Here is a 22078-nt window from a genome sequence, read left to right as displayed (position 1 = left end):
AAAAAAAAAAAAAAAAAAAAAAAAAAAAAAAAAAGAAAAGAAAAATCCTTTCTACCCTTAACTGTGACTCAGAATGACAGCAGTTAGACCATATACAATTCTTAAATGTCCTAGCGGTATAACTATAATTAGTTCTTTACGTGTGAGCATTTAGTGTGCTCAGGTAGGAGAAATTAGGTTAAAATCAGATTGTCGGTGTTTTATATCCCAGTTCTTGGCCAGTTATGAGAACAGATACCAATAAATCCATCAGAGCAGAACCCAATACTTTTTTGTTCCTAGCCACTGTAATGTGGATCTGATACTGTGGGTCCTCAGCCCATAGCCACTGCACTGGCAGGGAAGTATGGGATTTGATCATTGATGGTGGGGAGTGGTGGTAGCAGGAGAGGGGATATACCAAAAAGCATTTGTGTGGAGAGATTGATGGCCTCTATTGTTCTACATCTATGCCTCAGCTTACTTAGCACATTCTATCCTTGTCCCGTTTTTGGATTCCTGGCAAAGGAGAGCAGAACGATTCCTATATTTTGTTCTGTGGCAATTAAACTTCAAACAAGGACACCCTCTGAGCATGGTAATTTCTGAGTATATTCTCAGTTATTGATTCTCCTTGCAGAGACTTTCTACAGTGTCATCACTTTGTATCCCAGCCTGGGCAATCATCCTCTGAAAAGACATTACCAATTGAGCCTCTGCCTCTTCTCCCAACCTCTTACGCCCCTTTCTCCTTCCCATTCCCCTCCCTTTTCTCTTCCCCTCTCTCTCCTGCTCTCCCTTTCCTTCTGCAGCCAGCAGCCTAAGAGCAACCCAGCCATACCTGAAGTGTTTAGCTCCATCTTCAGATCTGAGTAGGGGTAGTCTGGCCCGTGTCTTAGTCTTTTTCTGTATCTTCTATAGAGTCTGCCAGAGTTGGATACATAAATGAATAAAAGAACTTGAAACACTTTTTTTTCTCATAGTTATTATTCATGTTTTCCTTGTGGAAGATTCAAACACTCAGTATAGAAATATGAAGAATGAAATAGGCAGTATATCACACTGATTTCCACTCCTTCCAGCTTCCACCCTCTTCTGATGACATTGCTCTTTCCAACTTGATGGGCATCTTATACACACACACACACACACACACACACACACACACACATATTTGTTCAGTATTTTTTTTTTTCTTGGAATCTTTTTCATGTCACTATGTGCAAGGTTTCCATTATTAATATTCTGTAGGATGAGTAACATATAATGCATTCATCTACCCTTCTATTGCTTGACATTTAAATAGTTTCAGATATTTTGCTATAGTAAACATCCTGGTATGCTAATCTTTTATAAGCACATATTGCTTTAAATTTCCAACAAGTGGACTTGTTGGTTCGGGAAGTTATATGCATTTTAATTTATAATGTATACTGACAAATTTTCATCAAAAAAGTTTTTGCCAGTACATACTTTAACCAATGTTGTTTGGGACTACCAGTTTCTCTGCATTAGTTATTATTATAAATTTATGCTGTTATGAAATCATTTGATTCACATGCATTTCCTAATTAGAAGGGTGGTTGAGCATTTCTCCATGTCTTTTTTTTAAGTTTTTTAATTTTTTAAGTAATCTCTACACCCATCATGGGGCTTGACCTCATGACCCCAAAGAACAAGAGTTGCACGCTCCACCAACTGAGCCGGCCAGGCGCCCCTCTCTGTGTTTTTATTTGCCATTTGCATTCCTTCTTTTTCAAATTGTATGTTCAAATCATTTGTAATTGGAAAGGGGCTGTCTTTTTTATTAATGATTAATAGAAATTATTCATATATTTTGGATATTCTTGGTGTATACTACATATGTAGCATATATTTTCTCTCAGTTATGCTTTCTTTTAAGCATCATTTATAGTGTCACTGTTATATCAGTACTTTGTCAAATTTGTCTGCCTTTAAAAAAATTTGTCTGCCTTTTAAAAAAAAAATGTTTAATGTTTATTTAATTTTGAAAGAGAGAGACCGAGCACGAGTGGGGGAGGAGCAGAGAGCTAGGGAGACAGAATCTGAAGCAGGGTCCAGGCTCTGAGCTGTCAGCACAGAGCGACTTGGGGCTCAAACTCACAAACTGCAAGATCATGATCTAAGCTGCAGTCAGACGCTTAACTGACTGAGCTTCTCAGTTGCCCCTTGTCTGCCTCTATGTGTTCATTTTTTCCCAGGGGTTTTGTAACTTGTTTTGTAACACTTTTCCTACTCAACTATTTTTAAAACACAATTTTCTGTATTTTCTTCTAATGGTTTCATTTGTTTAAATAATTTTCTCATTCTCAGGACACCTGGCTGCCTCAGTTGGTAGAGCATGTGATTCTTGATTTTGGGATTCTAAGTTCAAGCCCTCATTACTTAAAAATAGGATCTTTTTTATAGTCACCTGGGTGGCTCAGTTAGTTAAACATCTGACTTTGGCTCAGGTCCTGATCTCGGGGCTTGTGAGTTTGAGCCCCACATCGGGCTCTGTGCTGACAGCTCAGAGCCTGGAGCCTACTTAATATTCTGCCTCTGGCTCTCTCTGCTCCTCCCCACCCCTTCTCTGCTCATGTGCACACACACACACTCTCTCTCTCTCTCTCAAATATAAATATTAAAAAAATCTTTTTAAAAATAAAATCATAAAACATTTTTTCTCATTTTAATTTCTAATATTGTATAATTTTTTCATATACTTCCAGATAGTATAACTCTTTGAGATGCGTTGTCAGTGCTTATCTTGAAATATCTCCTCTTTAAGCTATCTTCATTTTGTTGGCAGAAGGATTAAGGATTTTTGAAAATGTAAAGGACTTCTTTATGAAGATTGTAATTTAGATATTCCAATAACCCTTTTTTAAATGTTTTTAGTCATACTTACTAAGCAGCTCAGAAGCAGTAGACTAATTATGCTCTCATCAAGGAGGGACTGCAACAGAAAATAATGTCAATTTCATTTAGATTCAGATCTAAAAAAAATAGTTGTGAAAAACGAAAGCTGAGAAATCCATCAGCATTGGTAATTTAAATTTAAAGTAATATGAAAGTAATTAGAACAGAGGCAGAACAGTGCTTATTATTGGGAAATCAGGTATAGGCTTGAAGTTTATGAGATTTTGCAGTAGTGACTTAGCTAAGAACTTACAGGGAATAATATTGGTATGCTTTCACCCATGGAGTCCTCCACTGTTTTGTAAAGTGTGTGTGTGTGTTTTTTTTAAGATGAATAATTTCATGGCATGATTTTGGTGAAATTTTCCAAATAAGAATCTTGCTTTTTAACAAAACAGGGATGGGGGTAGATGTTGTGGCTAAGGTCAGAAATGTTAAGTATCTTCCTGTAGGTCTGTAGTCCTAAGTCTGTGGTCACACAGAACAGTGGGGGAAAGTTGGATTAGTAGTAGCTCTATACTCATATAAACCATAATGATATTTCTCTGGGAATATCTGGTAAGATTTTTCAACTAAAATGGGAATAGGGACTCCCTTCCTCTTACCATTTCACCTACAACCTCCAGTCAACAGCTGATATTGGCTAGGGCCACTGTAGGTGAGGGTCACATCAAGTGGGCAAGGGAGTTGTTAGGAGAATGAGGGGCAGAGCCCCTAGGTGATGATTGGGTGCAGGCTGTCTGATCACAGGGCCATAGGTGGGACTGGGTAGAGGGAGGGGTGGTGATGTGCATCAGGTCTGATCCATTTTTACCTAGTTCCCTGGTCATCAACTGTACATTATCATCAGTTTCAGGAGCTGGTCTTTCCACTGATTCCAACTATTTATTCCAGCCAGTTTTCCTTCTATCATGATGGAAATGTTAGAGCTTTTGCCTTGCTATTTTCACTGTATTGTACTACAGAGCTATTTCTGGGCAGTGGTGGGGAAACTGACTAGACCCATCCCCTTATTCCTCCCTCCCCCAACTTTTTTCCACATGACTCAACACTTCATCTTTTCTTTCTTTTTTTAAATAAAGATAGAACGTTTTGCAAAGTATTGTCCAATCTTCTTTTGAAATTCACATCTGAACCTTATTAATAAACAGAAACCTCATCCTTCCCCTAAATTCTGATGTGACTTCTTGTTAAAGCATTGTGATTAGCCTCCCTGTACTCTTGAGAATGACTTACCTGCAGAAGGCGAATTCCATCTTTTGTGTATCTTCACCACTGAGGAATTGTCCAAGGCTCATTTTTTACTTTTTGTTGTTAACTTATTAAGAAGCTAGCATTTTGTTTCGCAGGTATGAAATTATAATATTGAATGTGCTTTTGCAAATTGCATCCTCTTCCTACCCCTTGCCTTAGTAACTGTATGATCATGGGCAAGTTGTTGAACCTCTAAGCTTCTATTTCTTCCTTTGTAAGTAGGCATAATCTCAAAGAATTGTTGTGAGGATAATATGCAGTATATATATGTGTATTGTATGTATGTTGCTGAGAATAATACCTGGCAAATAGTAAGTGCTTCCACATTGCTACTATTAAAATCCTCTTTCAGTGAAATGGGTAGGCTCAGGTTATTCTATAGGGGAGACAGAGGCTCTAAGAAAACAAAGACAATTCAAAAGGGAGAGAAAGGAAGTGAAGAATACTAAGTAGATACTTTAAACTTTTCTGTAGAAATTGATATTTTTTCATTTATGATATATTGAGAATAAAGTTAAAGATCATATATGGATAATTTCAAAGCATATTGGCAACTGTTACATTTGCAGTTTCTTTTCCTGTGGCATGAGCAAATTTGCTAGCTGTCTTATTGCTGAAAATAACTAGTGATCTTTTTGTTATTGTTTGTTGTTTTCGAGTTAGGGTTTGTACAGTTTCTATTCACGTAGATCTGTTTGTTTAATGTTTCAGACAACATCAGAGTCTTGAAGATGCTTGGTTTGTTGCCTCTTTGAACGGGGGTTCTCATTCTTTTCTCTCTTTTTAAAATTTTATTTCTTTATTTATTTTAGTAATTTCTGCAGCCAATGTGGAGCTCACACTCAGGACCAGCCAGGCACCCCAGGGGTTCTCACCTCTTGACATTTTTTCATTCATGCTCTGAAGTGAAGATCTCATAAATCTGAGGGGAGACCCCTTGTTTTTCTTGCATTATTAGACTAGGGGTTCTGTTGTTTGATAACATAGAAAAGAAGTGGGTTTTGGAATCAGATTTAAGATCCCACTTAGGCTGTGGAATCTTAGGCTGGTTTCTTAATCTCCCAAACCTTGGGGTGTGTGTGTGTGTGTGTGTGTGTGTGTGTGTGTGTGTGTGTATTTTTTAGGTTTATTTATTGGGGTGTCTGAGTGGCTCAGTTGGTTGAGCGTCGGACTCTTGGTTTTGGCTCAGGTCATGATTTTGTGGTTTCATGGGTTCAAGCCCTGTGTTGGGCTCTGCATTGGCAGTGTGGAGCCTGCTTGGGATTCTCTCTCAACCCCTCTCTCTGCCCCTCCCCCACTTTTGCTGTCTCTGAAAATAAATAAATAAACTTAAGTTTAATAATAAAGTTAGGTTAAGTTTAATAAACTTAGGTTTATTTATTTGTTTTGAGAGAGAGAGAGAGAGAGAGAGAGAGAGAGCGCACAAGTGGAGGAGGGGCAGAGAGAGAGGGAGAGAGAGAATCCTAAGCAGGTTCCGCACTGTCAGTGAAGAGCCCAATACGGGGCTTGAACACACACTGTGAGATCATGACCTGAGACAAAGCTGGACACCCAACCAACTGAGCTACCCAGGCGCCCCAGTTTTTCTGTCTTTAAAATGAAGAGGTACCATCCAGCTCAAAGAATTGTGATTGAAGTGAAAATATTTGTGAAATGTACACAAATTCTTGCTGTTGGAATCTCCCCTGAAGGATATGTATCTAGCATATAAAGTTGAGCTTTCTAAATCACCTTCATAGCATGGATATCAGGGATGAGTTAATAAACAAGTTAGGCTGGGTGTTGTCTGTTATTCCAGGGGAATTCTGCCTGGGGTGTTAGAGAATGTGATGAGCTAGTTCAGCAGTGAAATGTAACATCCTATTGGTTTGCCTTATTGAAAAAAACTTAGGAAATCAAAACTCTGTTTTTAAATTAAGGGACTTCATGTGAACAGCTTAAAATTAAAAGGAAAAATAGATAATTAAGCTTTTTAAAAAATAATAGTTGTATATATTCTGTACAAAATAGTGCAGGAGGCTGGCTTTGCTCATGTTTGTTTAAAAGGGGGAGTTGACTAGTTTTCAGCTTGCAAGTGGGAGTGTCTAGTCAGTGTTTTTCTTTGTACATAGAAAGTTAACAGGACTCTGACACATCGGAGTTTGTACGAAAAGCTTAGGGAACTGTTGGACACATTTCTCGCAGAATGATGGGGCAGCTCATGAAAAATGATCAAGACTGGAACGCCAAGCTGGTGGGGCTGATGTGCTGTATGGGTTAGTAGTCTCACCTGTAATACCACTTTCATGTTTGCAGAACTGAGAAAGGAAAGTTGCATTCCCTATGTTAGTTTCTGTGGCGGGAGTTTAGCAGACTGTGGGGCACCCTTCAGAAATCTGGCCAGGCTCACATAACCACTTCCGAGGCTCCCTGGAGAGATTTTTCACCATATTGTTGTCATAGGATATGTGTTTAAATAATATTAGTATTTACTTTACATGTGATACTAAGTGGATTTAATTTTGATTGGATTTTACTGAAAACCAGGCAACGTAGTTTGTAATAATAATCAGTGCTCTTTTTGCACGTTTCTTTGTTTTTCCAAATTCTCTTATTCTTCGTGTTCTGTGTCATTACATATTTTCAGCCAGGTTGTACTTTTTTAATGTGATTGTAGATGTATATTTTTACTTAGTACTTACTCTATAAATGAAATAGTTTTCCAGTAGAGGAATATTATAAAAATTCATTCAGAAAAATAACTGGATAGTCTGTAAAACCAGTAAAATCAGTTAAAATCTCAGGAATGGTTTTCCTTTTTTGTTGTCATAGTAACATTGCCCTAAATATAAATCTCAAAGCTAGACATCCCTTACTGAAGTGAAATAAAGAAGCATTATGAGACTTGTAATTGGAAAATTAGATGCTGTAATCTGGAATACACCCTTTTGAAATAACTCCCTTTAGAAATAACGCCTATGGAAAGTGGCACATCACATTCTCCCCAGACTTAAATTATTCTCTGATTGTAAGTTGCTTTCCTGAGGAAAGTCGAGGCCCTTAAAGTTGACATTACCTCTTTCCTCATTATTGTAGCACTGTGGGAGGCTTCTAGCATTTAAAAGAACTTGATATACTTGAATGGGAGTCATCTAGGTTTATTAGGGTTTGAAAGAAAAGATTTAGGTTACTGGTAGAAAACAGTATCAGAACCTACAAATTGTGTGTGTTACTTAACTTAAATCTTCTCCCCTTATGCATGTACTTTACTTGTGAGTCATAATCCCCAGGTATTACCTCAGCATTACTTGCCAGATATTTAGCTCCCATCTTACATTTTCAGCGGTGTTTTTGAGTTCCTAGCAAAAACCACCACAACCAAACCTGAGCAGTCAAAATAGCCTTTTTAGAGTTATGTATTATTTAAGTGAATCTCTTGTCTGTACTGGGAGGTAAATTGTTTGATTAAATCACCATTCTTGATCATGTAGATAAGAAATTAATCAACATGCGATTAGTTTTTAGAACATGTTCTACTTCTTCACATTCCTTAAAATATAGGACCATTTTTTATTAATTTAGAAAATAAGAAATATATTTTATTAACCATTATGTGCCAAGAGGAGAAGAGTTATATAATGTGCATAATGTGTTAAATTTAATGATAGAGAGTAAATGTGTTAGAGTTTGTGTTATAACATGACGATTCAATAAATTAATAAAATTTTGGAGTAGAGTTACAGAAATGCCTTAATCCCATATTCTGTAACGTGATATGGAAGCTGTCTATTCTTCAATGATGAAGATTTTTAATTAATAATTCATGTTAATGTTTTTCTTGATTTAACATTAGGGTCCTAGATTATTAATTGGATAGGAATAATGTGGATATTGCTAAGAAGTGATTTTTCTTTTTCCCATACTCTGTTTTCTTTTTGCTGGAGGCTTGGAAAAGCACTGCCGAAAAGGTGATATGAGTGCTAGACTTTGGTGCAGGGGTTCTGTTGTTTTCATTCACTTGTCCAAAGTTCACCGGCATAGCAGGGCTAGATTCCTCAGCACCCAGTCTGTGACTGAGTTGTGTTCAGCACTTCCATTTGAAACTTGACAGTATGTTGGGATAGTGGAAGCAACTCTGAAGGGAATCATAACACGTGGGTTTTAACACATAGCTGGCTTCTGTCTTGCTAATCTACTTGTCCTCCTTCAAGCTCCATTTGATTGCCCTGGGCAGGGTTGGTCTTTCTCTCAGCTGTGCTTGCTTACATGGTGAGTGCCACATCATTTGCTCATTTAGTATGTTCATCACATTGCCTTCATGCCAGGTGCCTTATCTAGATGATGTCCTCCAGAGAGCAAGGGCCAGTGCTCTGTCAGCATGGTGGTCCAAGTACCACTATGACACTGGGCTCATCATATGGCCCGATAGATGTTGGAATGAATGAGTAAATGAAAGATATACAGAATCTACATTTTAATCATAAGTAGGACTAATGGGTTGCTTCTTTTTCTTTGGTCTTGCCTTATGTACTAGTAATTTAGGTTCATTCTGAACTCTTTAGTAATGGCAAGGTTGAAAGACATTTAAAACACCATTATGCTTCATTTGCTTATTGTATGCAAGGATTTATGTATGTAAATAATTTCATATTATCTTGAACTCAATTGTGCTTTTTGAAACATAATTCCCATTATGGGCATATTTATTTGTTAAGTGCATAAAAACATTTTGACGTCTACTGTGGGGTAGGCAAAGGTGAGTGAGGTATTGATGATACCCCAAAAGGGCCAATGGAAGAATTAATACGTATTTTGTGAATGATTATGTTGGTTAACAATTATTGATAGCATTGGTCATAAGGAGAGTCATACCTAGAGATTGTACATTGAGAATTAGTGTTTTCATTTTCTCTGAATAAATATCCAGAAGTGGAATAGCTAGATCATGGGGTAGTTCTATTTTTAATTTTTTTTGAGGTATCTCCATACTGTTTTCCATAATGGCTGTACCAATTTATATTCCCACCAGCAGAGCATGAGAGTTCCCTTTTCTTCACATTCCCTCCCACACTTGTTATTTCTTGTCTTTTTGGTAACAGCCATTTTAAATAGGTGTGCAGTGATATCTTATTGTGGTTTTGATTTGCATTTCTCAGACAATTTGTGATGTTGAATGTCTTTTCATTTGCTTTTGGTTATCTGTGAATTCTACCAAACATTCAAAGATTTAATAGCTATTCTCAAATTATTTCTAAAAATTGAAGGGGAGGGAACATTTCCCAAACTCATTTTATAAGGCCAGCATTACATGGATACCAAAACGGAGATTAGGATACCACAAAAAAGAAAATTACAGGCCAATATCACTGATGAACTTAGATGCAAAATTGCTCAACAAAATATTAACAAACCGAATTCAACAATACATTAAAAGGATCATACATCATAATCAAGTGGGATTTATTCTGAGGATGCAAAGATAGTTCAACATTTGCAAATCAGTCAAAATGAGGGGTGTAAGGATGGCTGGGTTGAGTGTATGACTCTTGATTTCAGCTCAGGTCATGATCCTAGGGTCACGAGATCGAGCCCTGTGTTGGGCTCCATGCTGAGCGTAAAGACTGCTTAAGATTCTCTCTCTCCCTTTCCCTCTACCTATCCCCCAACTCTCTCTGTCTCCAAAAAAAATCAAAATGGTACACCACATTAATAAAATGAAGGATAAAAATTATATTATCTCAATATTTGAGAAAAAGCATTTGACAGTTTTCAGCATCCATTATGATAAAAAGTAAAGTGGGTATAAAGGGAACATACCACAATATAATAAAGGCCACATATGCCAAACCCACAGCTAACATACTCAACAGTGAAAGCTGTATGGTCTTGGACTTTTGTTTGTTGGGACTGTTTTTGGTTACTGATTCAGTCATCTTATTGATAATTTTTCTATTCAGATTTTCTATTTCTTTATGATTCGTTCTTGGAAAATTGTATGTTTTTTGGGAATTTATCCATTCTAGGTTTAATTTGTTGGTATATAATTTGTTCATAGTAATCTCTTAATGATTCTTTGTATTTTCTTTGGTATCAGTTACAACTTCTCTTTCATTTCTAATTTTATTTATTTGAACTCTCTTTTTTTCTGGGTAAGTCTAGGTAAAGTTTGTCAACTTTATCTTTTTAAGGAGCCAGCTCTTAATTTCATTGATCATTTTTATTGTTTTTTTGTTTTTGTTTTTTTTTTAGTCTCTATTTTATGTATAGATGATCCCTGACATATTATGGTTCAATTTAGAATTTTTCAACTTTACTATAGTGTGAAAGTGATATGCATTCAGTAGGAACCATACTTTGAATTTTGGTCTTTTTCTTTAAAAAAAAATCTTTTTTTTAATGTTTATCTTTGAGAGAGAGAGAGAGAGAGAGAGAGAGAGAATATATGAATGGGAGAGGAGCAGAGAGAGAGGGAGACACAGAATCTGAGGCAGGCTCCAGGCTCTGAGCTGTCAGCACAGAGTCCAACGCGGGGCTTGAACGCATGAACCGCAGGATCATGACCAGAGCTGAAGTCAGACCCTCAACTGACTGAGTCACTCTCTCAGTTTGGTCTTTTTCTGAGGTTGTGATAGGTGGTGCAATACTCTCTCATGATGCTGGGCAGTGTCAGTTGCAGCTCTCAATCAGGCATGTGATCACAAAGGTAAACGACTGATATACTTAAAACCATTATGTTTCTTGTTTCAGTACAGTATTCAATAAATTACATGATGAATTGGCACTTACTATAAAATAGGCTTTGTGTTAGTTGATTTTGCCCAACAGTAGGCTAAGAAGTGTTCTGAGCATGTTTAAGGTAGGCTAAGCTAAGCTAAGCTTGGTGTTACATAGGTTTTGGCATAATATATACATAATCAACCTATGATATTTTCAATTTCTGATGGGGTTATCAGGATATAACCCCATTATAAGTTGAGGAAGTATTTTCCACTCTGATCTTTATTATTTTCTGCCTTCTAACTTTGGGCTTTGTTTGCTTTTAGTTTTTGGTTCCTTTAGGTGTAAAGTTAGATTATTTGAACTTTTCATTGTTTCTTGAGACAGGCCTATATTTCTGTGAACTTCCCTCTTAGAACTGCTTTTGCTATGGGGCGCCTGGGTGGCTCTGTCGGTTGAGTGTCTGACTTTGGCTCAGGTCATGATCTCGCGGTCTGTGAGTTCGAGCACCATGTCAAGCTCTGTGCTCACAGGCCTGGAGCCTGCTTCAGATTCTGTGTCTCCCTCTCTCTCTGCGCCTCCCCTGCTCATGCTCTTTCTCTGTCTCAAAAATAAATAAATAAATAAAAAAACATTAAAAAAAAACTGCTTTTGCTGTATCCCACACATTTTGGAATCTTGTATTTCCATTTTCTTTTGTCTCAAGGTATTTTTTGATTACCCCTTTGATTTATTTTTTAATTGACCTATTGGTTGGTAGCATGTTGTTTAAGCTCCATGTACTTATGGTTTTTCCACTTTTGTTCTTGTAATTAATTGCTAGTTTCATACCATTGTGGTCAAAGAAGATGCTTGACATGATTTTAATCTTAAGTTTATTGAGACTTGTTTTTTGGTCTAATATTTGATCTATCCTGGAGAATGTTCCATGTGTACTTCAGAAGAATGTGTATTCTGCTGCTTTTGGATAGAATATTCTGTATATATGTATTACATCTATCTGGTCTGCTGTATCAATTAAGGCCAGTGTTTTCTTATTAATTTTCTGTCTGGATGATCCATCCATTGATATTAGTGGGGGTGTTAAAGTCCCATACTACTACTGTCTTGGTTTCAATTTCTCCCTTTAGGTCTTGTTAATATTTGCTTTATATATTTAGATGCTTTTATGTTGGGTGCATAAATATTTTAAGTTTTACATCCTTTTGTCGGATGGACCTTTTATCATTATGTAATATCCTTCTTTGTCTCTTATACAGTCTTTGTTTTAAAGTCTAGTTTATCTGATGTAAGTATAGCCATAGCAGCTTTTTTTGTTTCTATTTGGATAGAGTATGTTTTCCATACCTTCACTTTCAGTTTGTGTGTGTCCTTAGATCTGAAGTGAGTCTCTTGTATGCAATGTATAGATAAGTCTTGTTTTTTAAATCCATTCAGCCACTCTGTGTCTTTTGATTGGAGAATTTAGCCCATTTACATTTAAATCTATAATTGATAGGTATATACTTCCTGTCATTTTGTTCATCGTTTTCTGGCTATTTTCATAGTTCCGCTGTATTCCTTTCATCTTTTGCTTTCTTACCTTGTAATTTGATGACTTTTGTTTAGTGTTATGTTTAGTTTCCTTTGTCATTATCTTTTGTGTATCCACTCTAGGTTTTTGCTTTGTGGTTACCATGAGGTTCAGCTATTTCATTCTTATATATAACAGTCTTATCAATTTTACGTTGATAGTAAAATTTGAGGACATTCTCAAAATTGTACCTTTTTACTTTCCCCCCACCCTCATGTTTTGTGTTCTTGATGCCATATTTTACATATTTTGTCCCTTAACTTGCTATTGTAGTTATTGTTAATTTTACTACTTTTATCTTTTAACCTTCATACTAGATATATGAGTGGTAAATCCACTACCTTTATTATATATTTGCTTTCTCAGTGCAATTTTTACTTTCATATGTTTTCTTCTTGCTATTTAGTGCCTTTTCAGCTTGAAGAAGTTTCTTGGAAGGACAGTTCAGTGGTGATGAATACCTTTAGCCTTTGACTCTCTAGAAAACTCTTTGTCTCTTTGAATTCTGAATGATAAACTTGCTGGGTAGAGTATTCTTGGTTGGAAGTTTTTTCTTTTTTCCTTTCTTTTGAATATATCATGCCACTCCCTTCTGGCCCACAATGTTTCTGCTGAAAAATCAGCTTATAGTCTTACGGGATTTCCTTGTATGTAGCAAGTTGTCTTTATCTTGCTGCTTTGAAGATTCTATCTTTTTCTTTAACTTTTGACATTTTAATTATAATGTCTCTTGGTGTGGGTTTCTTTGGATTCATCTTGTTTGGGATTTTTCTGTACTTCCTCGACCTGGATGTCTCCTTCCTTCCTTAGGTTAGGGAAATTTTCAGCCATTATTTCTTCAAAAAAGTCTTTTGCCCTTTTCTCTCTTTCTTTCTCTCTCTCCTCCTTCTGGGATTCCTATAATGTAAATGTTTCTGCTTGATGTTGTTTTGTAGGTCCCTTAAGCTGTCTCCCCTTTAAAAATTATTTTTTTTTTCTTTTTTGCTTTTGTGTTTGGATGAGTTCCACTGCCCTGTTTTCCAGGTCACTGATCTCTTCTTCTGCTTCATCTAATTTGCTTTTGAACCCCTCTGATGTGTTTTTTAGTTCAGTTGTTCTATTCATCAGCTCTATAACTTCTATTTGGTATATTCTTATATATATATGTTTTTATCTTTGTTGAAGTTCATCTGTTCTTCTCTCAAGTTCTGTATCTTAATGACCATTACTCAGACTTCTATCAGGTAAGTTACTTATCTCCATTTCATTAAGGTTTTTTCCTGGGGTCTTATCTTGTTCTTTTGCTTGGGAGATATTTCTCAGTTCCCTCATTTTGCTTGTCTCTCTGTGTTCATTTCTGTGTATCAGGCAAATCACCTACCTCTCCCAGTCTTGAAGGAGTGGTTTTGTATAAGCAATGAACTTTATCATTCAACCTTGCCCTACCTCTTGGTTGTCTCTCAAACCTTTGTGATTATTCAAGCAGCCTACTTTATTCTTGACAGGTCTCAGTTGTTGAGATTGTGCGAATTCCTCTCAGTGTTTCAAAGGGAGTAATCTCAGCCAGCATTTATTTTCCAGCTCATTGGAAACCAGACCCTGAGGCAGGTCTGGCATACCTTTTAAAGTATGCAAATATATACAGTCCTGTGGGACCACAGTCATAACTTCTGCTGGGCTTGCAGACCACATGATTTAGAGATGTCCTTTTGGCAACAGTTGCAAAACTCAGGGCTCCAGATAAGTGTATAAGCTCCTGTCTGGGAGGTACCTGTGAGCTGTAGCAAGGCAGAGGGAGAGTGCAGAGATGCGTCTTCCAGACTATATTGTCTGAGAACTCCTCTGTGGTTTACAGCCGTATGGTAAACCTGAAGCCTGCCCCTCTGGCTAATGCTCCAAGAACAGTAAATAGGCATTTTTCACAGGAAGACTGGGGGCGTGTTTCTGTCTAATATTTGTGCTTTGCCCTGGGGGTGGTAGCTTGCCAGAAACTATCTCTTCTGTTGTTTTAGTTTCATGGAGCCCAGCAATGCAGTCCACACTGGCCACCAGAGACAAGTGCTTAAGGGGTCACTCCTGTGTGCACTGTGTGTGCCCACTGGCTTTGGCCGAGTCAAAGGGGAGCCTAGGGCTGGGGCTAGCCCACAACCTTCAGCAGTGCTTTGGGGGAGCCTGGGGTGGTATAAGTCTGTCTGCCGGCTGAAGTGGAGCTGGGCCACAAGGCACTTGGCTGCCTCAGTTGGAAGAGCGACTCTTGATCTCAGAGTTGTGGTTTTGAGCCTCATGTTGGATGTAGAGATTACTAAAAAAAAAACAACTTAAGTAGCTGAAGTGGGGCTGTAGTGGGGGGAGGGTGGTGAGGGGGGCACAGAGAAGTTGTGTGGGGGTTGGGCAAGCCCAGTAGGATGAGCAAGATGAGGGAGCCCAAAAATGGTGCCTGCCAATACTGGTGCTAGCAAACTGGTGTGAGAGTAAAAAAATGACAGTACCTCCATATCCAGAGAAATTTTCAGTATGCCCCTGCACCTCCAGCAGAAGCTTTAAGATGAGCTAATGAATCTTCTCATGTGGTCTAGGTGCATTTTTAAATTGCTGCTTTTGTGCTGAGTGACTGGGTGAGTGAGTCCTTTAAGGGTAGACTTTCTCTGTTTCCCACAGCCTTTTGGGTCTCTTGGATATAAGCCCTGTTATTTTTTAAAGCCGTATGTTTTGGGGGCACATTTCTCTGGTGCAGGTTCCAAAGGTTGTGATGTCTGATGTGGGACACAGATATTTTGCCAGTCAGAGAGATGCTCCATATTTGTGAGATCTCTGCTGGTTGTGGGTCATTGCACCAGTGAAACCATGTCTCTGCCTCTCCTACCTGTCTCAGTGTGGTTCTTTTGTCTTTTGTTGTAGAGGAGATGTTCAGCTAGTTTTCAGGTCCCTTTAAGAGGGAATTCATCCACATGTGGCTGTAGATTTGGTGTGTCAGTAAGAGAAGGTGAATTTAGGATGTTGCTACACAGCTATCTGAATCAAATCCCCTTAACAATGTCCATAAATACTTTTAATAAATAGAACAAATTTTTCAAAGGCACTTCTGTTCCATTAAAATAGTTTAAGGACACTCAGGGATGAAGAATGAGGAGGAAGAGAGTGAGACATAGCCTACCCCTAGGGAAAGAATAGAGAGCTTCAAACTGTGGTAGAGAAGGAGAGAAGACCACCAAGGAAGAAGAAAGTACTATCCCAGATGCATAAAGGAGGAAGAATGGAAACAAATATGTAGGGAATTGCTGCCTAGAACCAGGAAGGAAGAAGGTAGTGTAGTTTTGAATGTCAGTTCTGGGTGTTGGAAGATTATGGTTCTCTTTTGAAATAATTATTGAAGAACCACAATATTCGAGTGCTCTTTCTCTTTAAATCACAAGAAGCCATCCCTCACCCTTCTGTGTACCATGTCTGTGTTAACCAGGGTGTATCATACTGAGGATCTAGTTGGGGTATTCTTTTTTACCAAACAATTCAAAACTGGGAGTCTAGGAGAAAAGCAGTGTGGTTAGTCATTAAACCAGAGTTTATTTCAGCCAACGGACCTGAATGTAATTATCAGTTTTAAATATTTTGTTGAATATTCATGGTTTAACCTCTCTTAAATCTTGTTTTCCTCTTTTGTGAGATGGGAATGACACTACCTACTCCTCCCTCTTTTAGTTGGAAGACCAGATGGGATGTAATATGTGGTTAAGTGCTTTGTGAAGTTCAATGCAAGGGCTCACCTGAAGGTAGTAAGGTTTTTGTTACACAACTTCCTGGTTGTGGTAGTTGTGATGGAGTATATGCAACAGAATGCGCAGAGGGGTTTGTTTAATGGAGTAGCACTGGCAAATACAACACTGGGCAGAGACCAGTCTGACAGATGGATCTCTAACCTTCTTACAGATAGCTGTAAGTTGCCAAAATTCAACGGGAAAATTCAAATGTACTAACCGGTATTTTTTGAATACCTTTCATAATCACAGTTGAAGTCATAGTTTTTACCAACCTCATTTTATATCTTTTTTTCCCCCTTCCAGATGAACGGGACAAAGTTCAAAAGAAAACGTTTACAAAATGGATAAATCAGCATCTCATGAAGGTCAGTTTATTATTTTCACATCTTGGAATTGTTTTGCTTACTTTAATTTATTGTGCAGTAATGTATAACTCTGAAGCATTGCTTTTCTTTTTTAAAAAAAATTTTTTTAATGTTTATTTTTCTTTGAGAGAGAGAGTGACACAGTGCAAGTGGGGGAGGGGCAGAGAGAGAAGGAGACACAGAATCTGAAGCAGGCTCCAGCCTCTGAGCTGTCAGCACAGAGCCTGATGCAGGGCTCAAACTCACAAACTGTGAGATCATGACCTGAGGCGAACTTAGATGCTTAACTGACTGCGCCACCCAGGCACCCCTAGCTTTTCTTTTTTTAAATTTTTTAAAATGTTTATTTATTTTTGAGAGAGAGAGACAGACAGACAGACAGAGGGCGGGCGGGGGAGGAGCAGAGATAGAGGGAGACACAGAATCCGAAGCAGACTCCAGCCTCTGAGCTATAAGCACAGAGGTTCGAGCTCACAAATACAAGATCATGACCTGAGCCAAAGTTGGAGGCTTAACCACCTGAGCCACACAGATGCCCCTGAAGCATAGCATTTCAATACCAACTTGAAAGTTTAAATTCCAGAGCATTTCACATGCATTTTAGGCATCTGTGATTATCTGGTGTGTGGCCTGTAGGTAATGATGAAGGTGAGAAAACAAGTACCCAGTGATTATAGTGCATTCTGTGATGTTAGGAAAACCTATTATTATTGGACTTAAAAAAAAAAAATCTCAGCAGTTTAAGAAGTATGTAAATATTTATGTGTTAGGGCGTGGAAAAAATGTAATTCTCCAGTAAGATTTTTTCTCTCTCAAGATTCAGACCAGGTTCTGGCCTCAGATTTATGTGGATGGCAGACAGTTACTTATATGAGAATAAAGATGGATTGTAGAGACTGAAGTCTAGACTTATTTTTCTTCTTGTACTTAGTATGACATTGATATTGGCTTAATGTCTGTGTTTCTCTGTGTAGTAAATAGTTGTGGTTCTCAAGTTAATATTTATTTGTGTGCTATGGGACACTTTGAGGATCTGATATAGGCTCTCCAGAAAAATACACATGCACACAAAATTTGCATACAGTTTCATGGAGTTATTGGATCCCACCCTATAAATCTCAGCTAAAGCACCTGTGTAACTTCGCAATGAACTATTAGTCACTTTTTTCCCCTCTTACAGACAGTCCTAAAGTTGGAAACAGGTAATGTTTTAAGTGTGAGAGTTAGAAAGAGTTCTCTCAGAAAAAAAAAAAAAAAAACACATTATTTTGAATGTGGTTACATTCTTAAAGCTACTCTACTAATCGTATTTAAAGCATCATGTAGCAAAGTAGTACCAATAATGTACTAGCATCTAATAGCCTTCTATAAAAGTGATTCTTTTTATTTTTTTTTTTTTATTTTTTTTTTTTCAATGTTTTTTATTTATTTTTGGGACAGAGAGAGACAAAGCATGAACGGGGGAGGGGCAGAGAGAGAGAGGGAGACACAGAATCGGAAACAGGCTCCAGGCTCCGAGCCGTCAGCCCAGAGCCTGACGCGGGGCTCGAACTCACGGACCGCGAGATCGTGACCTGGCTGAAGTCGGACGCTTAACCGACTGCGCCACCCAGGCGCCCCTCTATAAAAGTGATTCTTATTTCAAGGGACGTATCAAAATTACCTGAGGGATGTTGTAGTCCCCTCTGTCTCACTACCCATTGACAAAATTCTTTCCCCAAATTCTGATATGTCCTTCAGGAAGGCCATGTCACCCACTCTCCAATTGAGAATTTCTATAAAAAAAAAAAAAGAGAGAGAGAGAGAGAATAAGTTCTGTTGTTGATGGGAGCTGAATCCTTTGATGTGTTGGCAAGAGATAAGAGGTTGAGACATTCTGCTTTATGATGGTTTTGTTAGGAAATATATTGTGAATACTAACAAAAAATACCAGCCGTGTACCTACCCTCTTTCAAGCTTTTGTCTAATCACACACAAAGTGTGAGTGGGACTCTTCCACAGGCTGGGGCATAGGTGGGCTGATTATGAGGTTAAGGGTATGGAACTTTGGAGCTGAAGACTCTGACAAGATTTCCCCATTTCTGAGGTGAATCCAAGGGAAGCAAAGTTTTTGATGAAGAGGTTCCCTTTTGGTGGCTGATGCCCTAGCAACCTTTGTAGCTGTGGCTGTGTAGGGGTGGGCATGTCAGTGGGCACAGAGGGTTGTCCTACGTCTTCTGGAGCATAGCTGCTATACTTCCAGGTTGGTAATCACGTTACAACTGCTGGCAGTGGATGCCAAAGAGAAGTAGAAGTAGAAACACAGGCCCTATAGGAACCATAGCACGGGCCCTGGATAGGTATTTATTGAGGGTCTACTGTGTGCCAGGCGTGTTGGATCGGGCCATTCATTTTATAAGTAGTTCATAAATTGAATGGTTGAGTAAAAGGAGACTTCCATTGCTAAAAATGTCAAAATTCCATTCGAGCTGCTAGAGGACAAAGGCTATATTATTTACTCCTAGGACCCATCGCAGTGTTTGGCAAGAGTATTCTCACTGTGTGTAATATATGTTGTATACATTAAATCATTTAATTCTTCTAGCTGCTGCCCAATGTGGTTTAATTTAGTGGTTATACACACATAGCCTTCAGAATCAGACAGCAAAGTTCAAAGCCTGATTTACCTGGAATATGTGACCTGGTTTTGTTTTGTTTTGTTTTTTTAAATAAAATGACAGATCTCAAGATTTAAAGTTTACTTTTGCTGCAACACAGTAAGAATGGGGAAAATATGTTACTTTTATGTGCAATAGCTATTAGATAGATGCCAATCCAACTGATGAGGGTTTCAGTCAGATTAGTTTATTTGTTTTTGTTTTTGTTTTTTGGAGTATGTTAAAGGGTCAGAATTTAAAATTAACTCTTATTAAATGAGAATTCATTTTAGGGAGTGGGGGAAAGTCAGACTACATAGTCTTGGCTAACTACCACTGTCAGTTACTTACATTCTTGTTCTGATTTGGTCTAGTATCAGCTCAAAGTAGTCTTCCCTTATAATCTTAAGAATTGTGCACTGAGATTTCTGGCGCAAAACTCAAATATGTGAGAACGTAGTTTTTTAATCTTTAATTCTTTTATGTCTGAAGTTATAGCTTTAACCTCAAGTGAAGAAAAATAATCCAATATCCTAAAACTTTTAGAGGCACCAGGCTGTTAAGGTTTGTTTTGTTGTTAGATAACCAGAGAAAGGGCAGCCTTCATGAGAACTTTTCCATGTTTCATTCAAGCAGTGGTTGAGGAATGTTGCACTATGTTGTCAGCCTCTTTTGTCTCACTAAAAAAAAAGAAAAAAGATGCTGGATGCTTTTGTTCTAGGTAGCCATTTGGTTGTAATCCAATTAGTGGGAAATATAAAATAAGTATATGAATTTTAAGTAAAAATTTTCATATTTGAAAGTAGTATTTTTTCTGTATTGATTTTTTTTATATTCTTCACTTGAAATATTGAACATCTTCAAGGGAGAAACAGAGAAAGGAGAGTAGCAGGTCCCATATATTTTTTGCCTTACCATATTCCTTTTCAGTGAATGAGAAGTATGTTATTTATAGAGTTTGCGATAAAATGGGATCGTGGGAAAGGAGGACCACGACAAAGGGGTCAATAAAGTAAAAATGGGTAAGGAGAGAAAAAACTGGGAATGAAATCATTTAGATAATTGAATAATTCTACATGCCTTCTTTATGTTTTGTCACTTTTAACTGTAGTCACAAGTAGTCCTTAAACCATGGGGAAGGGAGGAAAATTACAGGAAAGGGGGAATTATAGGAAAAAAAGAGAGAAAGAGAGGTGAGGGAGGTGGTTAAAGGGGGAAGAGAGGGCAGGAATGGCTGTTTTGTGCACTAGGAGTGCTCTCTCACAGCCCCAGAGTTGTGCCTCGGGATGGCTCTGTGGGGCCCAGGGTCTGGAGACCCTGCCCTTGGCTCAGCTGCCTGAGAGTGCTAATTCCAGCTGGGAATTATTCTCCATCTTCTGAAATAATTCTTACAAAGTTTGCCTTTTCTAAGTTATTGTTTTATTTATTTTATTTTACCCTGTTCTCTCCACCACAGTTTTGCCTCCAGGGAGAACTGTCCTTGGGAGTTCTGCTTGTTTGGGCAGTGAGGTGATTGAGAGGTTTAGTCCCAGAACAGACTTTCCTTTACTGAGTTTTTCTTCTCAGGTGATAACTTATATATTCTGGTAACTTAGATCAAATTGTCTTTGAAAGAAGAATGTCTCCTTCAAAGTTGCTAGTCTGTGACATGTAAGCCAAAGCTGGGAGGCAAGAGAGGTTAGACAGACAGGGGGTTGTGTCCAGGCTTTGCAGTTTATTATTTGTGTGACCTTAACCTTCTTAGGTTCTCATCTGTAAAATGGTGGTGGTGATAGATTAGTGTGAGGAGTTAAAGGAGATAATCCATTTAAGCATAAAGCATGATAACTGGCACATTGTATAAGTTGCCTCTGGAACCCTTCTGCCTCACTTATCCAAGTCCCTTTCCTTGCCTCAAGTACTTTCCCTTTTAGTTTATTCATTTTAGAAAAAGCTGGGGTTTAGGTTCAGAATCTGTTGAGGAGATAGATTGACCTATTGCCTTCTTGCCTTAGAGTCCTGCTGGGACACTGAAGAATTACTTATTTGAGGTAATCCTGTTAGCTGTACCCTCCTCTCCTCCCTATACCCTGCGCCCCAGTCATTTATGGGTTGATCTTGGGGCTCACAGGTCTTTTTTATTCTTCTTTTTCCTCTTCTCCCACACACTCTCCTCACAGAAAGGGAATCAGTGAAGACCCACCATACTTCTGAAAGGTTGGCCTTTTTTATTTCTCAGTTGTGATTTCACTTAGATTCACAACTGGAGGGCATCTTCCACATCCTCCAATTTGCTTCCTTCATTTACAGAAGGGAAAGCTTGCCACACCAACTTTTACTGGGAGAGCTGCACCAGAAGTCCTGAGATGAGAATACAAATTAGAATGAGGGGCTGTGTCCGGTGTTTGTTTTCCGTGTGCAGTGTGAGATGTTGCAGATCTGCCAGCAGGTCCCCCTTGGCTATGAGGTTGTGTTTACTTTTTTCTACCTATAGTTTTAACTACTTGTAATTACTCCCTGTGATTTAAGAAGTTATGGTTTATGCAGCTGCAAAATAGCATATGCCCAGTGCTTAGGGGATGATTCTGGAATGGTCAGTTTTTAAAAGTTTATATGACTGAGAAAGGTAAACACTGTAAAGTTTATAAATGATTGATTGAGTTATTATTATATCCATGTGTATAAACATTTTTTTTCCTTAAAATATTTGGTTAGGATTTTTTTTTTTGGAGAAAAAAAACTATATTAAAAATATAGCCTTGATTTATATTCATCAGAGCTAAAATTACATTTGTTTAAAGTAAATAGATTGCTTAATTAAAACTTCCATTTGCTGTGAACAAGATGACTCTGGCATTTTTCTAAATATATTTAAATTTTAGTGTTCTGGTATTTCAGTTGTAAGACTAAGCCTGTCCTTAAACTGATTGTTCTGGCAAG

The 22078-nt window shown here is 38.0% G+C and overlaps 1 protein-coding gene across 20 annotated transcripts in view; it reads left to right on the top strand.

Annotated features, from left to right (window-relative positions):
* DST (dystonin) overlaps positions 1-22078 on the top strand; it is a 493789-nt gene that overhangs the window by 213481 nt on the left and 258230 nt on the right. For all 20 annotated transcript variants that reach the window (XM_049652833.1, XM_049652831.1, XM_049652828.1 and 17 more), the window contains one exon: positions 16462-16523. In XM_049652833.1, coding sequence (XP_049508790.1) covers positions 16462-16523 — 62 coding nt within the window. The remainder of the gene's footprint in view (positions 1-16461; positions 16524-22078) is intronic.

This window comes from Panthera uncia (assembly GCF_023721935.1).
Source record: "Panthera uncia isolate 11264 chromosome B2 unlocalized genomic scaffold, Puncia_PCG_1.0 HiC_scaffold_24, whole genome shotgun sequence".
Taxonomy (NCBI): domain Eukaryota; kingdom Metazoa; phylum Chordata; class Mammalia; order Carnivora; family Felidae; genus Panthera; species Panthera uncia.
This window is presented reverse-complemented; position numbering and strand designations above follow the sequence as displayed.